At 39.8% G+C, this 19,562-nt stretch overlaps 3 protein-coding genes across 3 annotated transcripts; all 3 read left to right on the top strand.

Moving 5' to 3' along the window:
- The first annotated feature begins 197 nt into the window (after positions 1-197).
- Positions 198-6,404, top strand: LOC307260437 (palmitoyltransferase ZDHHC20-B-like). The gene is made up of 13 exons (XM_080040681.1): positions 198-321; positions 1,473-1,499; positions 1,619-1,713; positions 1,850-1,970; positions 3,215-3,284; positions 3,733-3,765; positions 3,880-4,000; positions 4,615-4,750; positions 4,845-4,971; positions 5,166-5,255; positions 5,372-5,454; positions 5,573-5,619; positions 5,705-6,404. The coding sequence occupies exons 1-12, from the start codon at positions 204-206 to the stop codon at positions 5,614-5,616; spliced, it is 1,065 nt and encodes a 354-aa protein (XP_079896807.1). The 5' UTR covers positions 198-203; the 3' UTR covers positions 5,617-5,619; positions 5,705-6,404.
- A 3,296-nt stretch (positions 6,405-9,700) lies between these two features.
- On the top strand, positions 9,701-12,916 carry LOC307260293 (organic solute transporter subunit alpha-like; the record flags this gene model as incomplete). The annotated part of the gene is made up of 8 exons (XM_080040493.1): positions 9,701-9,776; positions 10,014-10,165; positions 10,253-10,326; positions 11,287-11,445; positions 11,641-11,752; positions 11,838-11,984; positions 12,500-12,605; positions 12,756-12,916. 8 exons carry the CDS (start codon positions 9,701-9,703, stop codon positions 12,914-12,916), a joined length of 987 nt encoding a protein of 328 aa, XP_079896619.1.
- A 2,469-nt stretch (positions 12,917-15,385) lies between these two features.
- LOC307260927 (uncharacterized protein) lies at positions 15,386-19,562 on the top strand. The gene is made up of 2 exons (XM_080041302.1): positions 15,386-16,857; positions 17,935-19,562. Exons 1-2 carry the CDS (start codon positions 15,499-15,501, stop codon positions 18,640-18,642), a joined length of 2,067 nt encoding a protein of 688 aa, XP_079897428.1. The 5' UTR covers positions 15,386-15,498; the 3' UTR covers positions 18,643-19,562.

The following is a 19,562-nucleotide window of genomic DNA, read 5'->3' as shown; positions in this document are numbered from 1 at the left end:
ATTCAGTCGAGGCAAACCAGACTCATGAATACATGTGTTATGTATAAACTGAGCATTCAAAATTATATCAAATTTACATTGGGAACTTTCACAGTCTATGATTGGGAACTATAACCCATCTGCGCATGTGCAGTAAGGTGTCGCTGGTTTAAAAGCCAAGGGTGTGACGTCAGCGTCAGCTAAAAGTCCTACACGGATTAAAGATGGCGCCCTCTCATGCGTTTAGGTGCTGCAAACGGGCTCTGAACTGGATACCTGTGTTGTTTATAAACCTGGTTGTTGGTTGGTCTTATTACGCTTATGTTGTGGAGCTCTGTGTATGTAAGTACCCTCCCTTTTTATTAAATATTCGGCCCTCGCGCGGCAGACACCGGCTTGCGTTGACTACGTCGGGGTTGCCAACTTTGACAGGCTAGTTGAAGTGAGATTTAAAGTCATCACCAGGCTGCATAATGTATGTTCTTTAAAGCCTCGGGCCCGGGGTGATATCTTTTAGTTTTTGTTTGTTTAACCACTGACATACTTGCAATCCTTCATGGCAGCAAAGTATGTTAAAGTTAATTTACTCATCTTTTTTTCAGTTAGATTGGGAGAGGAAAGACAGTAGGCTAAAATCATGTGTCAATGATTTATAACTTAATCACGAGAGTTGCAATGCACTAGATAACATCAGATGTTCTGTCTAAATGTGCTGTGTGTTGTAATATATATGGATAATCTTAAAAGATAATGTTATTGATAGTTTTCAGGGTATAGATTAGTTAACATATAGTTTTTTTTTAATGTCAACTCACTGGACTTGGACCCATGTTTCTGTAAACCTCTATCCTTTATTGGACACATTAGACTACATGCATTATTCTATGCCTTCTAAAGATATTTTCAACTGATCACAAATGGAAACGCTTTTAAATTATGTTCTTAAATTGTTGTGTGAGTGTTATTGAATGAGCACACCCTGGAAGCTGCATCATCATATGGTAATTGTTGTCAATGGGGAAAATGTGAGGGCTGGAGAAGAAGGGAAATGGTAAAACTTTTAAAGTGTCTGCTGATCTGCAAGAGCTTCGGCTTTCATGAGTGTTGATGTATGTTTCTGACACACAGATATTGACCACCAGTTGTGTGTGCTGTGACATACTCTGTCCCCACACACTTACCAGATTGATTTTATTCATAGATTTTTCTTCAGCATGGACCTGATGATAGTACCATCCTCAGCATGTAGACGTACTGTAGTTATGTGTGTAACCCAGCGGCTGTGGTCAGGACAGGGACATCCCTGCTGCCCAAACAAAGCTCTCTGTTATCTGAGCGTCACTGCTGGCCGTGCCAGGCTGCTGCCACATGGTGCGAGAAAGGGGGGCGGGGGGTGTGTGTGTGTTTGTGTGTACTGTGGAATGTGTAGTTGTGAATTCTTATGCCTTTCATTACTGCTCAATAATTTTTTTTTTTTTATTTGCTTCATGTAGATACAATCCCAGGCCATGCAGAACGAAGTAAGTGTTTCTCTTTCCCCACAGTCAGATTCTCCTTCATGTCAGTTATTCAATTTCATAGCAAAGATTATGTCAGAGATGCAACTGCAAATCAACCATTTTTTTCTTTCTCTCAACAGTCAGCTATTTGGTCATTTTTCACATTTTCTTCACCATGTTTGTATGGTCTTACTGGAAAACTATCGTGTCCAGACCAGCCAGCCCCTCAAAAGCGGTAAGTCAAGAGTTTGTTTCTGTCAAACTCTTGGCTGAAGCCAAACAAAAAGAAAAATTATTTCAAAAAACGCTTCCTTTTTTCATCATGTTATATTATTTGTTGGGCTTTCTCTGAATTTCCAATACTTTCTCAGTTCGGCCTGCCCAGAGCCGAGAAGGAGCTGTATGAGCGAGAGGAGCGAGCCGTGGCACAGCAAGAGATTCTGAAGAAAGTGGCGAAGAACTTACCCGTGTATACACGCACGGCAGGAGGAGGTGAGGATTTCATCACTGTTTAAAAACACTCAGTAGTTGCCTTTAAAGGAATACTTCACCGATAAGGAAACCGGCGTTCTGTCATTATAAAATCGCTATTATAATATAATGAATTAGGTTTTTCTTCCCTCAGTCTTTCCTCAGTCTGTCCTTGGCCCAGCTGTCCTGTTAATCCTAACCCAACATTTTACTATGTGTGATGTCACGCATGGGAAAATGTAGGGTTAGACAGTGAGACCATAAAACACTCTTTCTGCCTTTTCTCAGGCTAGGATGACCCGATTTCTGAAATGTTTGCTTATTTATACTACATAGGATCTCAGAGTTCAATACACCTTCATATTTCCACTGGTCAAGTAGGTCTTTAAAGTAAAACTCAGCCAGGATGCTGTTTGACTGCTGTCATTGCTGCCTCATTCAAAGCAGTAATGTCCCAGAGACACTTGGTCAGTGTTCTGTTTATGTGTGTATCACTCAACAATAAACACAAATCTCCCTTTTGGATAAAAAGTAACATATTAAAAAAAATAAAGAATATATGTGGGCAAAAGGATAATGTATAGGGAATGGATCACAAAAAAAGACAGACAAGGCAAAGGGACCCGACATTTATTTCACGGCTACTAACATAATTAATAAATAAATTGAAGCTAAATATTGTTTCGGTTTGATTGATTTTAGAAATGCTTTTATTGCTTACGGTACAACAAAAATATTCCGTTGGGAACTTCCTCTATAGCAAAGGTAACTATATAACTTTTCAGGCATTAACCATGACTCTGAAGTTCCCTGCTCCACTGTTACATCCAAAGTAATGTTGAATAAGTACTCCATTGTTTTTTTTAAAGGAGTAGTTGGCCTAACTGTTTATAGATGTCTGCCAGTGGTTTGATATGACAGGAAGTAATAGGTCAGAACAATGCCTGTAGGTCCATAGCAATGGTGAATTATCCTTAACACAGAACACAGCATTTTTCAGTGCCGTGTAATACTAGCTGTTATTGCTAATGCATATCAGGCTCCTCTGTGTGTTTACATGACTGCATGTATCCGGAGGGTTAATTGGGCTCAGGTGCACCTCTCTCGCTCTCTCTAATGGCCGCAACTGAATCTTCCACTCCATTAACTATCATGAGCTCACCTTCAGGGACATTTGAAAAGTCTACCTCACTGTCTTGATGGTGCTGTTGTAATAGCTGTAAAGCACATTAATTAATTCCGCTTTCAATTTTTTTTCTAAATAGCCATCCGGTATTGCCAATCCTGCCAGGTAATCAAACCGGACCGCTGCCATCACTGCTCAACGTGTGAGATGTGAGTGTTTTTGTTTTCTTATTGTGCACACTGTAAAATGATGGCTTGTTGTTTTCATTTCACACTCCCTTTCCCCCAAAGGAGCCTGTATGTTAGTACAGCAAGAAACCGTTACCAATAAGAAAACTGAGGAGGAAATCAAAATATGTGCAAATACAGAGCATGTGATTTTTGTTGCAAATGGCCGTAAACCAAAATCTCATTCAGAATTTTTTTTTAAGGGATCTTCACCATTTTTATTTATTTAACATATTACATTTATCTGATTGTATTTATTTATTTTTTAAATATTGAGCACTGTGTATTTCCCTATGCTGCTGCCTTCGTATGGTCATGCATTGTTAGTGCTTCTTCTGGATAACTAGTCCAGCAAAATGCCTAAAAAGTTCATGTCTACCACTCTGGGCTAAAAGGATGTATTGTTTTTCCTGTACTCCTTTTTCTCAAGGTGTGTGTTGAAAATGGACCATCACTGCCCGTGGTAGGTTCTTCTCATTTAACTTTGCCCCTTCACAAGTTTGCTTGTAAAGGAAAAGTAGAAAGAAAAAAAATAATTTCACTTTCTCCCATGTTCCCCTCATCTTTCATCTTCCAGGGTGAATAACTGTGTTGGATTCTCAAACTACAAGTTCTTCGTCTTGTTCTTGACCTACGGTGCACTCTACTGCGCAGTACTATGCGCAACAGTCATCCAATATTTCATCAAATTCTGGACTGTAAGTACAGAAGCGTCACTTGATCTGAATGCTCTTTCATGTGAATTCTTGCTGTGTTTATTAAAGCTTTGGTTGTGGGATGTTTTCCTTCAAAGGTTTTTTTATTAAATCACAAAGTATCAAACAGCTGCAATACAATGGATTATTAATTTTTTCCCTCCCGAACATATCCCACCCATATCCCACCCAATCACAATGGGATGTTTTAAGATCAGCGTACAGCACAGTTAGGTTTACAGAGATGTTGGACAACACAAGTCTTATTATTATTATTATTATTATTATTATTATTATTTTTTTTTTTATTGAATTAAATGAAGTGCACCCAGCCGTGGTGAGGCTTGTGATCAGCTATCAATGATATCAACCACATGGTTCACAAAAGTGTCTCTGTGGAGCACAAGTGTCATGTGATCGCCTATCAGCGGATCCTCTTCAGCATACTGCTCTGCATAAGACAATGGTTCCTGTCACGTAGTTCAACAGTGAAGGAGAATATTGTAGCAAAAATACTGAGACAATAGTTGCTGGTGTTGTTTACATGTTGACTCAACATGTATTAGTATAATCTTGCAGATTGATGAGGCTGTTCTTTTGCTTCTTCCTTTCTAAAGAAACAGCTGCCTGACGCGCACCACGCCAAATTCCACATCTTGTTTCTGTTTTTCGTGGCGGCCTTGTTCTTTATCAGCATCATGTCACTGCTCAGCTACCATCTGTGGCTTGTGGGAAAGAACAGGACAACCATAGGTAGCTCTAAATAACTATGTCACTTAATTCAACATCTGATTATATCCTTCAAAAAAAGTGTACATTGACTCTATTTTTTTGTATTCATTTTCAGAGGCTTTTAGGGCACCCGTCTTCCCAAACGGTCCAGACAAAAATGGCTTTTCTCTAGGATTTAGTCGGAATGTAGCTGAGGTGTTTGGAGATGAAGGGAAGTACTGGCTGCTTCCTGTTTTATCAAGGTGAGTCTACTCTGAACTGCTACTATCAACCACCAGGAATAAGTAGGCAGCATCAGTGATATGTTTATACTGTATTCTCCATATATCATTAGTGCAAAGTACAAGTAAAAAGACTAGTCCCAAAGATTCAGTTAACTCTTAATGCTTCCAATGCTAACAGTTTATTTATGCTGTCTTTATCTCTTTTTATTTAGTCAGGGAGATGGACATTCCTATGTTACCAGATTGGTACACATAGATTCTGAACAAGCACAAAGTGTTCTCACACAGCAAAATGGCAAATGGTTGGTATAATGTATTTTCATATATACCGTCTATAAATATATACAGTGTGTGTGTGTGTGTGTGTGTGTGTGTGTGTATATATATCTCTCTGTCTCTCTCTCCTCTTCAATCACAGCATGGCTAATGGGGAGACCAACACAAGTGTCCTCGGTAACAATATACAACAACACACAGTGGATGACGGCAAGGAGAAAATTGGTATGATTTTTCTTACATTTAAATGTTTTGGATTATTAATTATAACTACTTTTCTACTCAAAAAGCGACCCTTTACTTCTCCTGACATGTCTCTTGTGTCTTCGCTGTCTCTTTTAAGATGCAGGCCAGACGGTCTCGGTGAGCATTGAGGGTCAGCCGTAGCAGGTATGACAAAACTTTGAATACTGTAAATTTGTGCTGGTTGGACCTACTCTTGTGTTTATTTGTACCTTGTTGACTGTCGCCGCAGGTTGCTGGCATACCAGTAAAGAACTCATCAATTAGGATGCCTTAAACCAGGAGCATCAGCACCACCTACGGGAGCCATCCTCCACCTTTTCATTTTGAGTTTTGACAGTGCAGCCTCAAGCCACAGCTTTTTTTTTTTTTTTTTTTTTTTAAGGGACCATCCTTCATCCAGCGTGCTTTAAACTAGCACCACAGCAATATGGTGTCAACAGAGACTATACAGCGACCTGCACCAGTCTGAAGGTTATTCACAGGTTTCGTCTTTGGTTTGAGCCAAAGACACTCAAATGTTTATTTTTATTTTTTATTATTTCATCTGGAAAAACTCTGAGACTTTGTCTGTGTTTTATCTACGTGAATTCATAACATAACAGATTTCAACTAGAGAATAATCGTTTGTCAGTATTAATTAATAACTAAGCCTCTATCTGGGTTTGTTTGATGTAGAGATGGGAGCCACTTAGGCCAGATTTGTATGATGAATCATACAAAATGACATAAAAACACAGTGTGCGCAATATTTCGCAGTTTTTAAACTCCATGCGCTGTGCAATTATGAAGACTTTCGACTGTCAAATGATCTTATCTACTGTAGTTTACAGTTAAAGGCCTACTTCACCGGTTTGAATATGAAGGTGTATTGCATTCTGAGATCCTATGTAGTATAAATGTGCAAAAAAAAATTAAAATCTGTTCATCCTAGCCTGAGAAAAGGCAGAAAGAGTGTTTTTTTTAACCCTATATTTCTCTTACTCGTGACATCACAGAAAGAGAAATATAGGGTTAAAAAAAAACTTACTTTGTAAATATTACTGTGATGTCTTTTACTGTGACATCACAGTAATATTTACAAAGTACGTTTTTTTTAACCTTATATTTCTCTTTCTGTGATGTCACGAGAAAGAGAAATATAGGGTTAAAAAAAACACTCTTTCTGCCTTTTCTCAGGCTAGGATGAACCGATTTCAATTTTTTTCGCACATTTATACTACATAGGATCTCAGAATTCAATACACCTTCATATTCAAACCGGTAAAGTAGGCCTTTAACATGATTGAAAATATTTAAAGGTCTTTTTGTTTTCATGTTTTTTTTTTTTTTACGTATAAGATTTTATACTATGGTCAAACATACAGACGTTATAGATTATACATTTAACATGTGAAGACCAAATTCAGTTTTACTATTGGTAAAATATAATTTCAAATTACTGTTGTCTAGAACTGATCTCAATGCAGGGTAATTACAAATGAGAATGCCAGTTTTCATTGCACTATAAATATTTTTTATTTGTTTTCAAGATTTTATAAATGATTTACATTGTATTTGAGTGTTTATTGATTTTACTTTAATGTCTTATTTGATATATTTATATTATTTAAAAAAAGTGTCATGTTTGTCTTCTTCATAAGTCCACAGAACATTTTCACTACCAAGATCAATCCTTTGCTCTCACCGTCGACTTGTTTTTTTAAGGTTGATCATTGTTGAGTGTTAATCCCAGGGATTAAATATGTGTTCTTTTTCTTTTGTTTTTTTCAGTTTGATGATGAGATTCATTTGAAAGTTGGAAAGTAAGCACAAAATGAAACCTCAATAAAACCATTAAAAGATATTGCTAGATGGCTCAGGGACATTTGATCCACTGTGTCCTTGAGAGCACAAATCAGGATAGATAAAGTGGATTTTATGTATATAGAAAAAAATAAGATAGTGTCATCATAATGCTCCTCTCTGTACTCATGGCAGCTTTTTCATTATATTACATTCCGGTTGTAGGAAACGATGCACAACACACTGTGGGGAGTGACTGAGTCATTTGTAGATGATGAGTCTGTGATTTACTGAGTGGCCTAAAGGTGAACGAACTCCCAGAACCTAACAGTAGTTTGACAACTAACCCCTCTGACTGAACCAATTAAAACTGCTGTTTTAAAGAGACAAAAAGATTCATACAGGGTGATTTCAATTGTTCTGTAACAATAAATGTAATGTAAGAAACAAACTGTAAGCTGTGATTCTTCATCTTAAACAGTAATGTGCTAGCCTGGCACCGCCCGCCTACTACTTCCGCTCAATTTTAATTTCCCTGAAATGAAGTACGATGGTCTGGTAGAACCAGGCTAGTAATGTGCTGTGATGCGCAACAAATGAGAGGAATTTTAAACTGTTACTTGCCTTTAAAACAAATCTGCAGGAGACTGATTGTGGAGAACAGCCATATCCCTTCAGATGTTTATCATAAGTAGCAAAACTATAGATTTAGCCAAATTCCAGTTAAATGATGGGTTTGATGCCTTTACAATATCTAAAATTAGTTGTCAAGGGGTTATATCTGTTTTTTTTTGTGTTTCCTGTGACACTCAACGAAATATATAAAATATGTTTTTTTCCTTTGTTGGCTAATTTTGAATGTAAGTATGCACAAATGCAAAACAATTGTGAACATGGTTGGCTATACATTACACCCGCTACACATTAACATGTTATTGTGCTTTTTAATGGTAGTTTGAGGCGTCAGCTCAGCTCCATGAAAATTTACCTTTTTAAGGAAGGAAATCCAATCTAAGTCTATATCCATCATATTTGGGATATAGCCCTCAACTTGACATTTAAAAAGTCTGCATGTCGCAATAAATGGTGTAAGTGCTGTTGATGTACAGGTACACGTTTAACAGAATGTTTTAAACTCTCTGTGTGAACATTGTGAGTTTTGGTCTGGCGCCAGAACATGATGAGCTCTGGAAAGCCTGGGAGAGGTGAACAACCTCAGTGCCATTCACCTCTATGTAATGCAACAGATGAAATCTCAACTCGCCACTTTACTATGAGAAAAAGTAAACCCTTTGAACCCTTCATTAAATACATAATTTAGAATTATCCTGGATGATCAATTGTTTAAATTTTTTAATTCATTTTGGTGTATGATTTGGATGTAATTGAGTGAATCCTTTTTTCTTTCCTTTTTTTTTTTAACTTTTTTAAGAACTACATGAATGCAACAATGCTGCAACCAACCACATTTTATTAATTTCAACTTATATCATTTGTATCAATTTTAGTAGTTACAGATCCTTTACTTAAGTAAGTGGCAACACCACCCTGTGAAATACTGCTCTAAAAGTAAAAGCCCTAGATTCCAAATTGTACTTACATTAATTATTAAGGTATTATCAGCAATTAAAGTAACAAAGGTAAAAGTATGGTACTCATTACGCAATACAATGCCCCCTGGCACTGTTTTAATGTGTATTAATCTATTGATTGCTTATTGCTTAGTCATTTTTATTTGAACCCCACAGTACACCAAATAAAGAACTAGAGTGATAACAACAATAATAATAACATAATTCAATGTATTTGAATAATACATTCTATATTAAAAATAAGATTACATCTTTACAAAATTATTTAATGTCAGTGGTTCTTCTTGTATACTGTATGGTCGACTGATGTTAATAGCTTTTTCAACTACCCCACCAACCCCTTGTTCAAAAGGCGGTCAAACTGAATTACAGATATATAAATTGTATACTCATAGTGCAAGCTTAAACGTCATTCCTTTATCTTTTTATGTCCTTTTATATTTACTAGGAAGGACCCAACACACCCTGTCAAAGTTCACCTCTCACTCATGGCTCTCGCATTTGAACATAAACTCTGACCTTTGTTTTGTCTTAATTACTGTGACTCTGTGAATGAATGAGTGACAGTCACTTATTGAAATTTCCTCATAAACTTGTAAGCTCTCAGCCTGTCAACCCACCTTCACTCCTTAAAAGTCACCTAAAAGGTAAAGTAGGCTTGCTGTTCAGTCTGCTACTGAACTCCAACGGCTCACACGGCCATGTGAAGGGAAAACAAATTATTTAAGTAGACGTTTGTAATTAAATTTTTTTTTTATTGTGATTGTCTCGACCATTTCTTTTCAACATTCAAGTCTGTTAGTGAATTTTCTCTAGAGGAATATCTGCATGCCATGGAGGATCTGCATGCCATGGAGGAAGTCATCAACAGCACCATTGATCCAGCATGTTTACAAGAGCCCCCGCTGGCTATCGACATCATAAAGCGTAAGTGACCAACATAAGCACATCCTGCTCGCTGATAATGTTTTCTTATCAACCAGTTTGAGGTGATGACACTATCAGGTCACTCAAACGTGCGTCTGTGTGTCTGACAGTCTTGAATCTGCCATATGAAATTGGTTTCTTTTTAGATAATATCCTGTGACTAATATATATATAGTACAAATTGGTGTAATAATCTGAACCCCTTTCTCACTCCCCCCCTCCCCCCTTTTAAATCAGAGCTGGATTTGTTTGGATTTTGCCAATACTCCATTCTCACCTTCTTGTCCTGTGTGACCCTGCTACTGTACCTGGAGCAGTGTGTCTATATTTATAAAAAAGTGCCCTACCCCAAGAAGACAACCATCATTTGGATAAATGGTGCAGCACCAGTAAGCATTCAGGCTCTTTTTTGACCTTATATTATGCTGATTATTTAAAAAAAAAATTAAGCACCTAATTGTATATCTATATTTCAGGTCATTGCCACCATGTCTTGTTTTGGGATGTGGATCCCGAGGGCAGTCATGTTCACGGACATGACGTCTAACTGGTACGTTCTCTCTCAACCACACAACTAAATTAATAAACAGGGCAAATCATTTGAGTACAGGATTTCTTTCACTGATATTAATATTTTATTCCGTAGGAGTGGAGTCAAAGCAAACAAAAGCATCTGTATTTCTAGATACTCTCTTATCTGCACTTGCTTTCTTTTATTTTTCGTTATCTTTTTCTTAAAAAACAAAAGTTACCAGTGACCAGTTTTTGCCTGGATCATGTCAGTTATTTTATAGCAGCATATTTGGTCGCAGTTTGCAGTGAACTCCTCACTCATATTATTTTGATTGACATATCAGATTCCAGGTTATAATAGAAATCCATATCTCACTTTATTATATTTCACTCCATGTACAGTAACTTATTTCATTATAATTTAGATTTACATGCTTTGAAACAGCCAGGCTGTCATTGTAAGTAAGCCTACATGAAAGTCACAGAAAAAACTGTATGAAAAATGTAGGTTTCTTTGACAAACCATCCACACACTTTATGTCGAGAATTCAGCATCAGCTAAAAGACTAAACATATGACATGCCCTGACAACTTGTGGAGGCTATAAGTGTGTACAGTAAACCACATGATGAATCCCACAGAAATGGATGTACCATCTCCAACCAGCAACTGCTCAACCCCAATAAAATGCAGGAACTCTTTACAGGATGTTGCAGCCAGCAGAGATACATTTTATGTGCTTTCTGGTTTATGTGATTTATAGTACACACAGTACAACATGACTAACCGGGGTGTGTCCAAATCCATTTACAAGGGCTGTTTTTGATTTGCCCTAAAACAACAGTAGGTGAAATTTGATGTAGTAAATCAATTAAATGTGACTTTTGTCTCCATTGCTGAAGGAGCTTGTATCACATGGTATGCAAAATAATTCAGCACTTCAGAGTGTTATTATTATTATTTTTTTTTAAACACCTCCTTCTCTTTGTCCCTGCAGTTATTTTGCGGTCGTTGTGTATAAGATCTTGGTTCTGATGATTCAAGAGTTTGGGGGCACCAATGATTTTCTGGAGCGCTTTTCTGGTAAAACCTTCAAGGTCAGCACTGGACCCTGCTGCTGCTGCTGCCCCTGTTTACCCCGTGTGCCCATGTCACGGTATTTCTACCCGTTCCATACAAATACAGTCTGGGTATTATTGTTCTGGCTCTAATTATTCAAGCCTTTGGATCTTTATGGCTCATAAATTGAGATCCCCATGCTCTGATTTATATTCTGTATATAATATACTCTTTCTATACTGACTGCACATTGTTTAATGGTTTTTTATACATTTTTGGTGGGTTCTTTCAGGCGATTGTTATTCTGGCTGAAGTTGGGTGCACTTCAGTATGCAATTCTAAAGACGGTGCTCTCTATCCTCTCCATCATATTGTGGACAAACGGCAACTTTGATCTCGCTGATGTAAGGATAGGACACATCTGATTGTACTGAATATGGAAATAACCATGACATTACGTTTCAAATATTACTTTGTTTTCTCTTTCAGCTAGAGATCACTGGTACAGCCATTTGGATTAACCCATTCATTGGCGTTCTCACTATCACCTCCCTTTGGCCAGTTGCCATCATCTTCATGAACACTAACAGCTTTCTACGCAGCATCAAAATGATACCCAAGTATGCCATGTATCAAGTGAGTCAACTGCAATAAACTAGTACAGTTGCATGTCTTTACCTGGCATATAGGCAAAACCTTCTCAGTATAATGGTACTATCAACAAATACACACACATTTGAAAATAAGAGAATAAGCTGCTTTGTGTAGCATTTTTAAATTAATGAGATGCTTGAACATTAGATCAATCACACAGTTGAAAACAAATGAAACAAAGACCAATCAGATTAACAACAATAGATAGAGGAGTCCCGTTCAGTGGTTCATCCTATTTAGTGAAGCAAATAAGAATGTGCAACAAGGTTTCTGGGAAATGTAGTCTCAGTTTAAATAAAATAAATATAAGAACTACGGGTACAAATTCCTATCAGACATAGAGTTCTAACCTCAATCCCATTGGCTATAGTTGCATTTGTTTGGGGCTGTACCACCAAACTCCCACTGAAAAAGGTTAATACTTAGAGATTCTACACAGTGCACCTTTAATGGAATGTTTGTTGAGTAAGTAACTGATCAAGTATTCTTCTTCTTAGCTCGTACTTGTATTGAGTCAGCTGCAGACATCAATCATTAACATCCTGGCACTGGATGGAACCATCGCCTGTGCTCCTCCCTTCTCGTCCCAAGCTCGTGGATCCAGTAAGAAACTTCTCGTAATGTCTCTCTGCATCCACTGCTGACGTGTGTGAAAAGTGTAATAATTCATCTGAAACATGGACTTTCTTTATCTCTCTCTCTCTCTCTCTCTCTCTCTCTCTCTCTCTCTCTCTCTCTCTCTCTGTCCTGCAGTGCTAAGTCAGCAGATGATGATCATGGAGATGTTCATCATCACTCTGGTCACTCGTTGTTTTTACCGTCGTACATATGATCCACTTCCCTCTGAGGCATGTGACAATGACAAGAACGCCCAGGTTGCCATGCAAACCGCTCTTGTGGAGCATGATGTCTAGGAGAAGAGACAGCAAAGGAGTCCAAGGCAACACATCTCTTTAATGCTACATCAGGTCATATTAGTGCAGGGATCTTCAAATAGTAAGACTTTAGTCTGATAAACTGTTTTCAATTTGTATAACATTTAACCTCATTCTGTTGGGCGAGCTCATCAATCCTACTTGCGTGACTTTGTCAATATCTGTATCTTGTAGGTAACTTAAAGAGTTGGTTAAGCCAAAGTACTACTTTCTCCCTAGGAGAAACTGTAGTTATTTGACCAGAGTAAAAGGGACATTCATAATGAACAGAGATGTTGACTGTGGAGTTGTTCATGTGGTTTCCAATGGATTGAGCTCCATAATAGAAATTTCATTCACTTCTATTGTGCTGGAGAGTGTTGGCAGACTTGTCAAAAACGGATATCTCAAAACTTGTGCAGATACCTTTTGACAGGTAGTAGATACTATAAAAGTAAAAAATTTATGCAGGTTTAAGAATGTGTGGAAGAACAACATTTTACATTTACTTACAGAACAGGGAATAATATCTATTTATTTGTATTGTTGCATGTGATGTGTTTGTGTGGTCATCCCAATAATGGTGACTAAGATGTTCAGGTGAATCCTATGACAACCGATGTATTTTTGTAATAAATTGGACAGCAGAAACTGACATTTGTATTCATCATAACAGTGCCTAGGTTGCATGTATTAAACTATGATGAAGATCCAAACACTGAACCACCAACACATTTAATAAATATAATCTATTCTCTCTCTTGTAGCATGAGGGAGGTCTTTGCAACAGTGTTCATCCATCGCTGCTGCAATCATTTATGTGCATTGAACATATTTACATACATTAGATTGAGGAAATACAATTAAATTTAATATTATAACACTTTAATTATAATTAATATTATATATTTCTACAAATGTACAGTGTGACTGACTACGTATAAACCTCCTATAGTGTCTTATCACATCGCGGATAACTGATTTGTTTGGATACTAGCCTACTGACCCACTTAGTCAGACTTATTTAGGCCAGGGAGTACACATGCAGAGGAGACAGCAGCTTAATTTTCGGTGTCAGTGTACCTTTTACTTCCAACAACAGTGTTGTTTTGTAAGCAACCACAAGAGGCCGTACTTGTTTGACACTAATGCATTATTAAAAATAAACATGCATTCACCTCTCCATTACTCACAGGACAGATTTTATTGACGGTCATTTTACAGTTATTAGAGAGAATACATTTTGTCCAAAAATAAAGCTTGAATGTTGTTGTTGTTTTTTAGTTTTTTTTAGTAAATCTAATTTGAAATCATTTTCCTTTGTACCAAATAGAATACACTGATAGCATGTAATTATGACTGTTAACATCCCCTAACAACATGACCATGAGAAAGTGTGAAAATAAATGATGGCTAGAACATGGTGTTGATACAAAAATGGTGTTTGATGTTATTTTCCTACACACCATATCTCCCCTCTATACAGAATGCTATCATTTGAAGCAATGCTCAAATGAACATTTAGCTAAAATAATTTTAACAAAACCAGACACTAGGAGCATACCCAGTATTTTTTAATAAAATGTTTACCCTTTAAAATAAAATCTATTCATTTATTCACTTACAGTTATGCAATCATTCTCAATGGCTCAATTGTCTGTTTTTGACTCTGCTAAGATCTGAAAAGGGCATGTCCCTAGTTGCTTTTTAAAATAGTAACATCAAGATGTATCATAGGTTGTTGCAGTAATAGGCACAATAATGGGTAGATTGAAAGAGGAGAATACTGCACAAACATGCATTATCTCCCTAATAGATTCGATGATGGGATTTAATTCCAAAAGCTCACACAAATATATAACATAATTGATAACTATTGATACTATTGTAATTGTATAGGATTTTATAACATTTAACAGCCTTGGGTGAGTTACCGTGCTACTACATCACACTTGATATGAAGACCATTTTTATTTTGATCAAATAAAATCTGCTACATTAAAAGATTAGTCTGTATGTAAAGGTACATAGCATTAATCTGGATGAGATCATTTTGAAACCAGATCATCCGGAATTCAGAATTTATAAATGGGTTATTTGTCTTTACTGTTCATGTAAACAGAGTCATCAGATGGATAGAAGGAGAGAGAGAGAGAGAGAGAGAGAGAGAGAGAGAGAGAGAGAGAGAGAGAGAGAGAGAGAGAGAGAGAGAGACGGAGAGAAAGCTGTGTTCAGGGTGGGTTGATGACAGCCTCTGGCTCTGCACTGCTGACGAAAGCTGCTTAGCTCCTCAGTTGCTATGGCAACCAGGGAGCGCAGCCAGACAAAAACGAGGCAAATGGGAGGGGCTTTTGTAAGGGAGAAATAGAGGAGAAAGGGCTGGATGGGAATGATAGGAAGAGGGTGGGATACAGACAGCCGATAGAGAAAGGCAGTGAGCAGCAGAGGTGAAGCAAGGCTACGGACGGAGATAAAGATAAGGATATAAATGCCTAATTGGCTGAAGAGGGGAATAATAACTGCACTGTGTGACTGGAGGATATAGAGACTGGAGGATACAGAGAAAGGGGGAAACAGAGAAGATGGATGTACAAACGGACAACATGGACCCCCTGCCTTGTGAAACCCAGCCGAGTGGAAAAATCAGAAAAGGATTCAAGCTGTTTGGAAAACGCAAGTCAGGTAACATATTTTCTATTCGGAGCAAAGGGGACAACAAATCACCTGTTAGCAGGAGCAAAACCCTTGATGGATTATCAGAGACTGCTTCACCAGATTCGGAGCAGGAGCCGGACAAGGAAAAGGGACGGGAGGAGAGTCAAGGAGAGCACGAGCAGGCAGAGGAGGAACGGCTTGAGGAAGATGGCGTGTTGGCTGCTTCTGCCCCTGCACGCAACTCCATTTCTTCAGCTTGCTCAGCCAAGTCCCTCGGCTTCCTTTCGCTAATGAGGGGCGGCCGGAGAGCAGCAGGGGACCGCAGAGTCCAAACGGTGTCCCAGCCGGTGGCTCGGCAACGTCGTGGGCTGAAGAGTCTCTTTAACAATGTTAAGTTCCGCTCAAAAGATAAAGAGGACAAGGAGGGATCCCCTCCGAGCCCACTCCTCATGTCGTCCCGTGCCAACAGTGTGGAAATAATCAAAGAGGACCTCCCCCTCACCCCCAAAACCCAGCCTCGCTCTCTGGACAGCTCAAATACCTGTGAGCCTGTCAGGAGCTCAACAACAACGGACAGTGCAGCCACAATCCCCTCAGAGACCGTAGCTCCCCCAGTGAATAATGTGCCGCCTTCACCCCTCTCTGAACTATCCTTGATACCTGGCGACAATAGCCTGAGCTGCTTGCTGGCGGACTTCTCATCAATCCTGACCTTTGACCCAATCTCAGGGGGAGGAGACATAATGGCTGACATGGAGGCCGAGTGGGGAAAAGCCAGCAGTGCCATCAATGCTGTGGAGACTGAAGCCACGCCATTATCCACATCTCTTTTCTCCAGACCCACCGTTTCCCCTCTGTCAACTTTCACCTCTTTCAGCACTGCTGCAGCGTCAAAACCATCTCCCATCACCGTCCCCTCAACAGCCTCGACCCAATACTTTACTTCTCCTCCAAAGAAAACTTCAACCTCTTCTCCCATGGCCAGGCCAAGCTCCATCATCACAACGTTGACCAAATCTTCCACTTTGACTACTAACTCAGTCAAACTAAGCTCATCCTCTACTCCAGCGTCTGAGCCTTTTACCAGCATTAAGATTCAATCAACTCCTACAGCCACCACAGCAAAATCTTCAGCTAGCCCTGTAACATTAACAAGCTTTTCTGCTCCCGTAAAGTCTTCCCCTTCAGTGGAAATTAAATTCACACAGAGCCCCACCTTTGCTGCTACCGCAGCTCCTCCGAACACCCCAGCCGCTGTAGTCAAGGCTCCTACAACTAGTGCTTCAGTAAGTAAATATAGCCCTGTAGCTATTCCCCCTCCTGCGCCAGTTAAACCTCCACCAGTAACCCGTAGCCCTCCTACCCCTTTTGTTTCCCCCCCAGATCCACCTGCTAAATTGGATCCCACTAGCAGTTTGAACCTTCAAACTTCCACTTCCTACAAACCTTCCCTAACTTCAACCGCAGGAGATTATAAAGCCCCAGGCACAGTATCACCGGCCTGTACCATTACAACCAAACCACCCTCTCCTGCACCTATCCCCTCAAAGATGACAACAGTTCCCACAACAGCCGCAACTACCAGCTCGGTATCTGCAGCCCTTTCCAAGCCTATAGTCAGCTCAAGCCCGATGGACTTTAAAAAGATCCCTCCATCCCTTGTTACTTTTCCAGATCCTTGTCTTTCATCTTCCCCCAGAGACACACCTACAACCCAACCCAGCACTGCATCTGTTCCAATTCTATCTCCAACTTCTTCAGATAAGAGGCCCCCTGCTCCCACACCAACCCCAACCTCAGCCCCAGCCCCTATCACTCATGCTGTCGTTTCTACAGCAACACCTCCTCCACTGGGTCAGATCCCAGTCTCTCAATCGAAGCCCCCTCCTGCTCCTGCTCCTATCCCAATTTCCTTAGCTAAAGATCTGCCTCTACCTCCTCCAGTGCAAGTTCCTCAATCTAAAGGTCCCCTAACCCTTGCTCAAAATCCAGTTTATTTGTCTAAAGACTCCCATGTTCTTCCTCAGATCCCAATTTCTGTAGCTAAAGATCTGCCTCTTCCCACTCCAGTGCAAGTTCCTCCATCTAAAGGTCCCCTAGCCCTCGCTCAAATTCCAGATTCTGGGTCTAAAGACTCCCATGTTCCTGCTCCAATCACAGTTCCTGAATCTAAAGCCCCTCTTGTACCTGCTCCAATCCATGTTCCTGTATCTAAAGATTTGCCTGCTCCTGCTTCAGTTCACGTTTCTCCATGTAAAGCTCCTCCTGCCCCTGCTCATATCCCTGTTTCAGTATCTACTGACCTTCCTGCCCCTGTTCGTATCCCAATTACTGTATCTAAAGACCCTCCTTTTTCTGCTCAGATTCCAGTTTCTCAATCTAAAGCCCCTCCTGCACCTTCCCCTGCACCTTGCTCTGTTACTTCTCCGCCCTCTTCACCTTGGCCAAGTGAGGCCCCAGCCACAGCAAAGATAAGAGGAAGTGGACAGGCATCAGTGGACAGGCCAGTGGCTAGTCCAAGGAGCAACATTGCCCAGGGGGCCCAGATCGTGGATTCCACATTAGAAGAACTACATAATGAGTCAAGAACAAGCCTCCAGGGCACCACCCCCATAGAGAGGAAGACTCCACCAGTAAAGGCATCATCAGGTCTTAGCAAAATACCTATAGTTGGAGGGGGCAGAGGAGGCAAGCTACCTGTCCGGGAAAGTCATCACGTTGATGATGAAGAGGCAAGCAGCAGGGACCCACCTACTCCTGTGCTAGAAGAAGAAAGGCCCCATTTCAACTCGCATGACGCAGGCAGAAAAGATAAAATCAGTGATGTTGAGGCTAATGTGCCCGCTTTTAAACACAGCCAAGGGGAGAGTCAGCAGCTTCCCCAGCCGAAGGTCTTCTCCAATTTACCGCGTGACTCAAAGATACCAGTAAAGCATGGGGCACAGACTGCGTCACAAATCCCTCACGCTGTAGGGCCCCCACGCACCAAGATTCCAGTGTCGAAGGTTCCTGTCCGTAGGGCTGGTAATAAACCTGTAGCTACGAGTGGCATCCCCCAGATGAGAAAATAAAACAACTAACTGAATGAATCAACAATACAGATTATGGCTTTGACTGCAACTTCTTTCCACTATAACTACATGGCAACTCTTTTTTTGAATCATATTTCTATCTCAGTAGTTCTTGACTTGTTTTTCTGTCATCTCTTGGCTTCACAACACTATAAGTAACATTCACAGAGTCAAGGCGGCTGACAGCCCTCAAGCACAAAACATCTCCACTGGGAGCCACAGCAACAATTCTGGCTCTCTGGTGCTGAGCCAACTGGACATGCACTCAGGAAAGGTTCAGGGTCACACCTGAACACACAGTAGCATCAGTAACAAAGGTCAAGCACGATTAGAGGTCTTCTGGGAACGCAGTCACACACACAACATGGGCTAGTGCCTTTGTAATTAAGGGTGCTTTTCCTACAGACTCAGAAATTGTTCCGTCTTTTCTACCGTACTTTTAACTTTTGTTACTCCCACTTTTTGTAGGAACCGTCAAACCTTTTTGTCTTTCTTTCCAGCAAGTCTCTTTGATAATAACCAGTCCCTTTAGGTGTTATTTATGTCTGGAGAAGCTCTTCAAATAAATGCAAGAACCAAATTCACATTCCACACCTATCTCTGGATGTTATGTAGAAGAAAATGTGCCATTAATTTTTGCACAAGGTGTTGAACTGTACAGCGTGTGTCCACCCGCTCCCTGCTCATATGTAACATGATCAGATCTCACTGTGAACTATGGGAAGGACTGGTTTTGATGGTGGAATGGAAATAACTCATTCCAGTGAAATGGACAGTGGACAGCAGCCATTATGAATGGCACAATTGACACTCGAGCGAGACAGAGAGGATGCTGAGATGAGATTTCCAACTTGTACACTGGCACATCCCTATCCTTATCCCACTTATAGTCAGATGAGATCAATATCTATCTCTGTGTA

The sequence above is a fragment of the Ammodytes marinus genome, assembly GCF_949987685.1.
Source record: "Ammodytes marinus genome assembly, chromosome: 14".
Classification (NCBI taxonomy): domain Eukaryota; kingdom Metazoa; phylum Chordata; class Actinopteri; order Uranoscopiformes; family Ammodytidae; genus Ammodytes; species Ammodytes marinus.
This window is presented reverse-complemented; position numbering and strand designations above follow the sequence as displayed.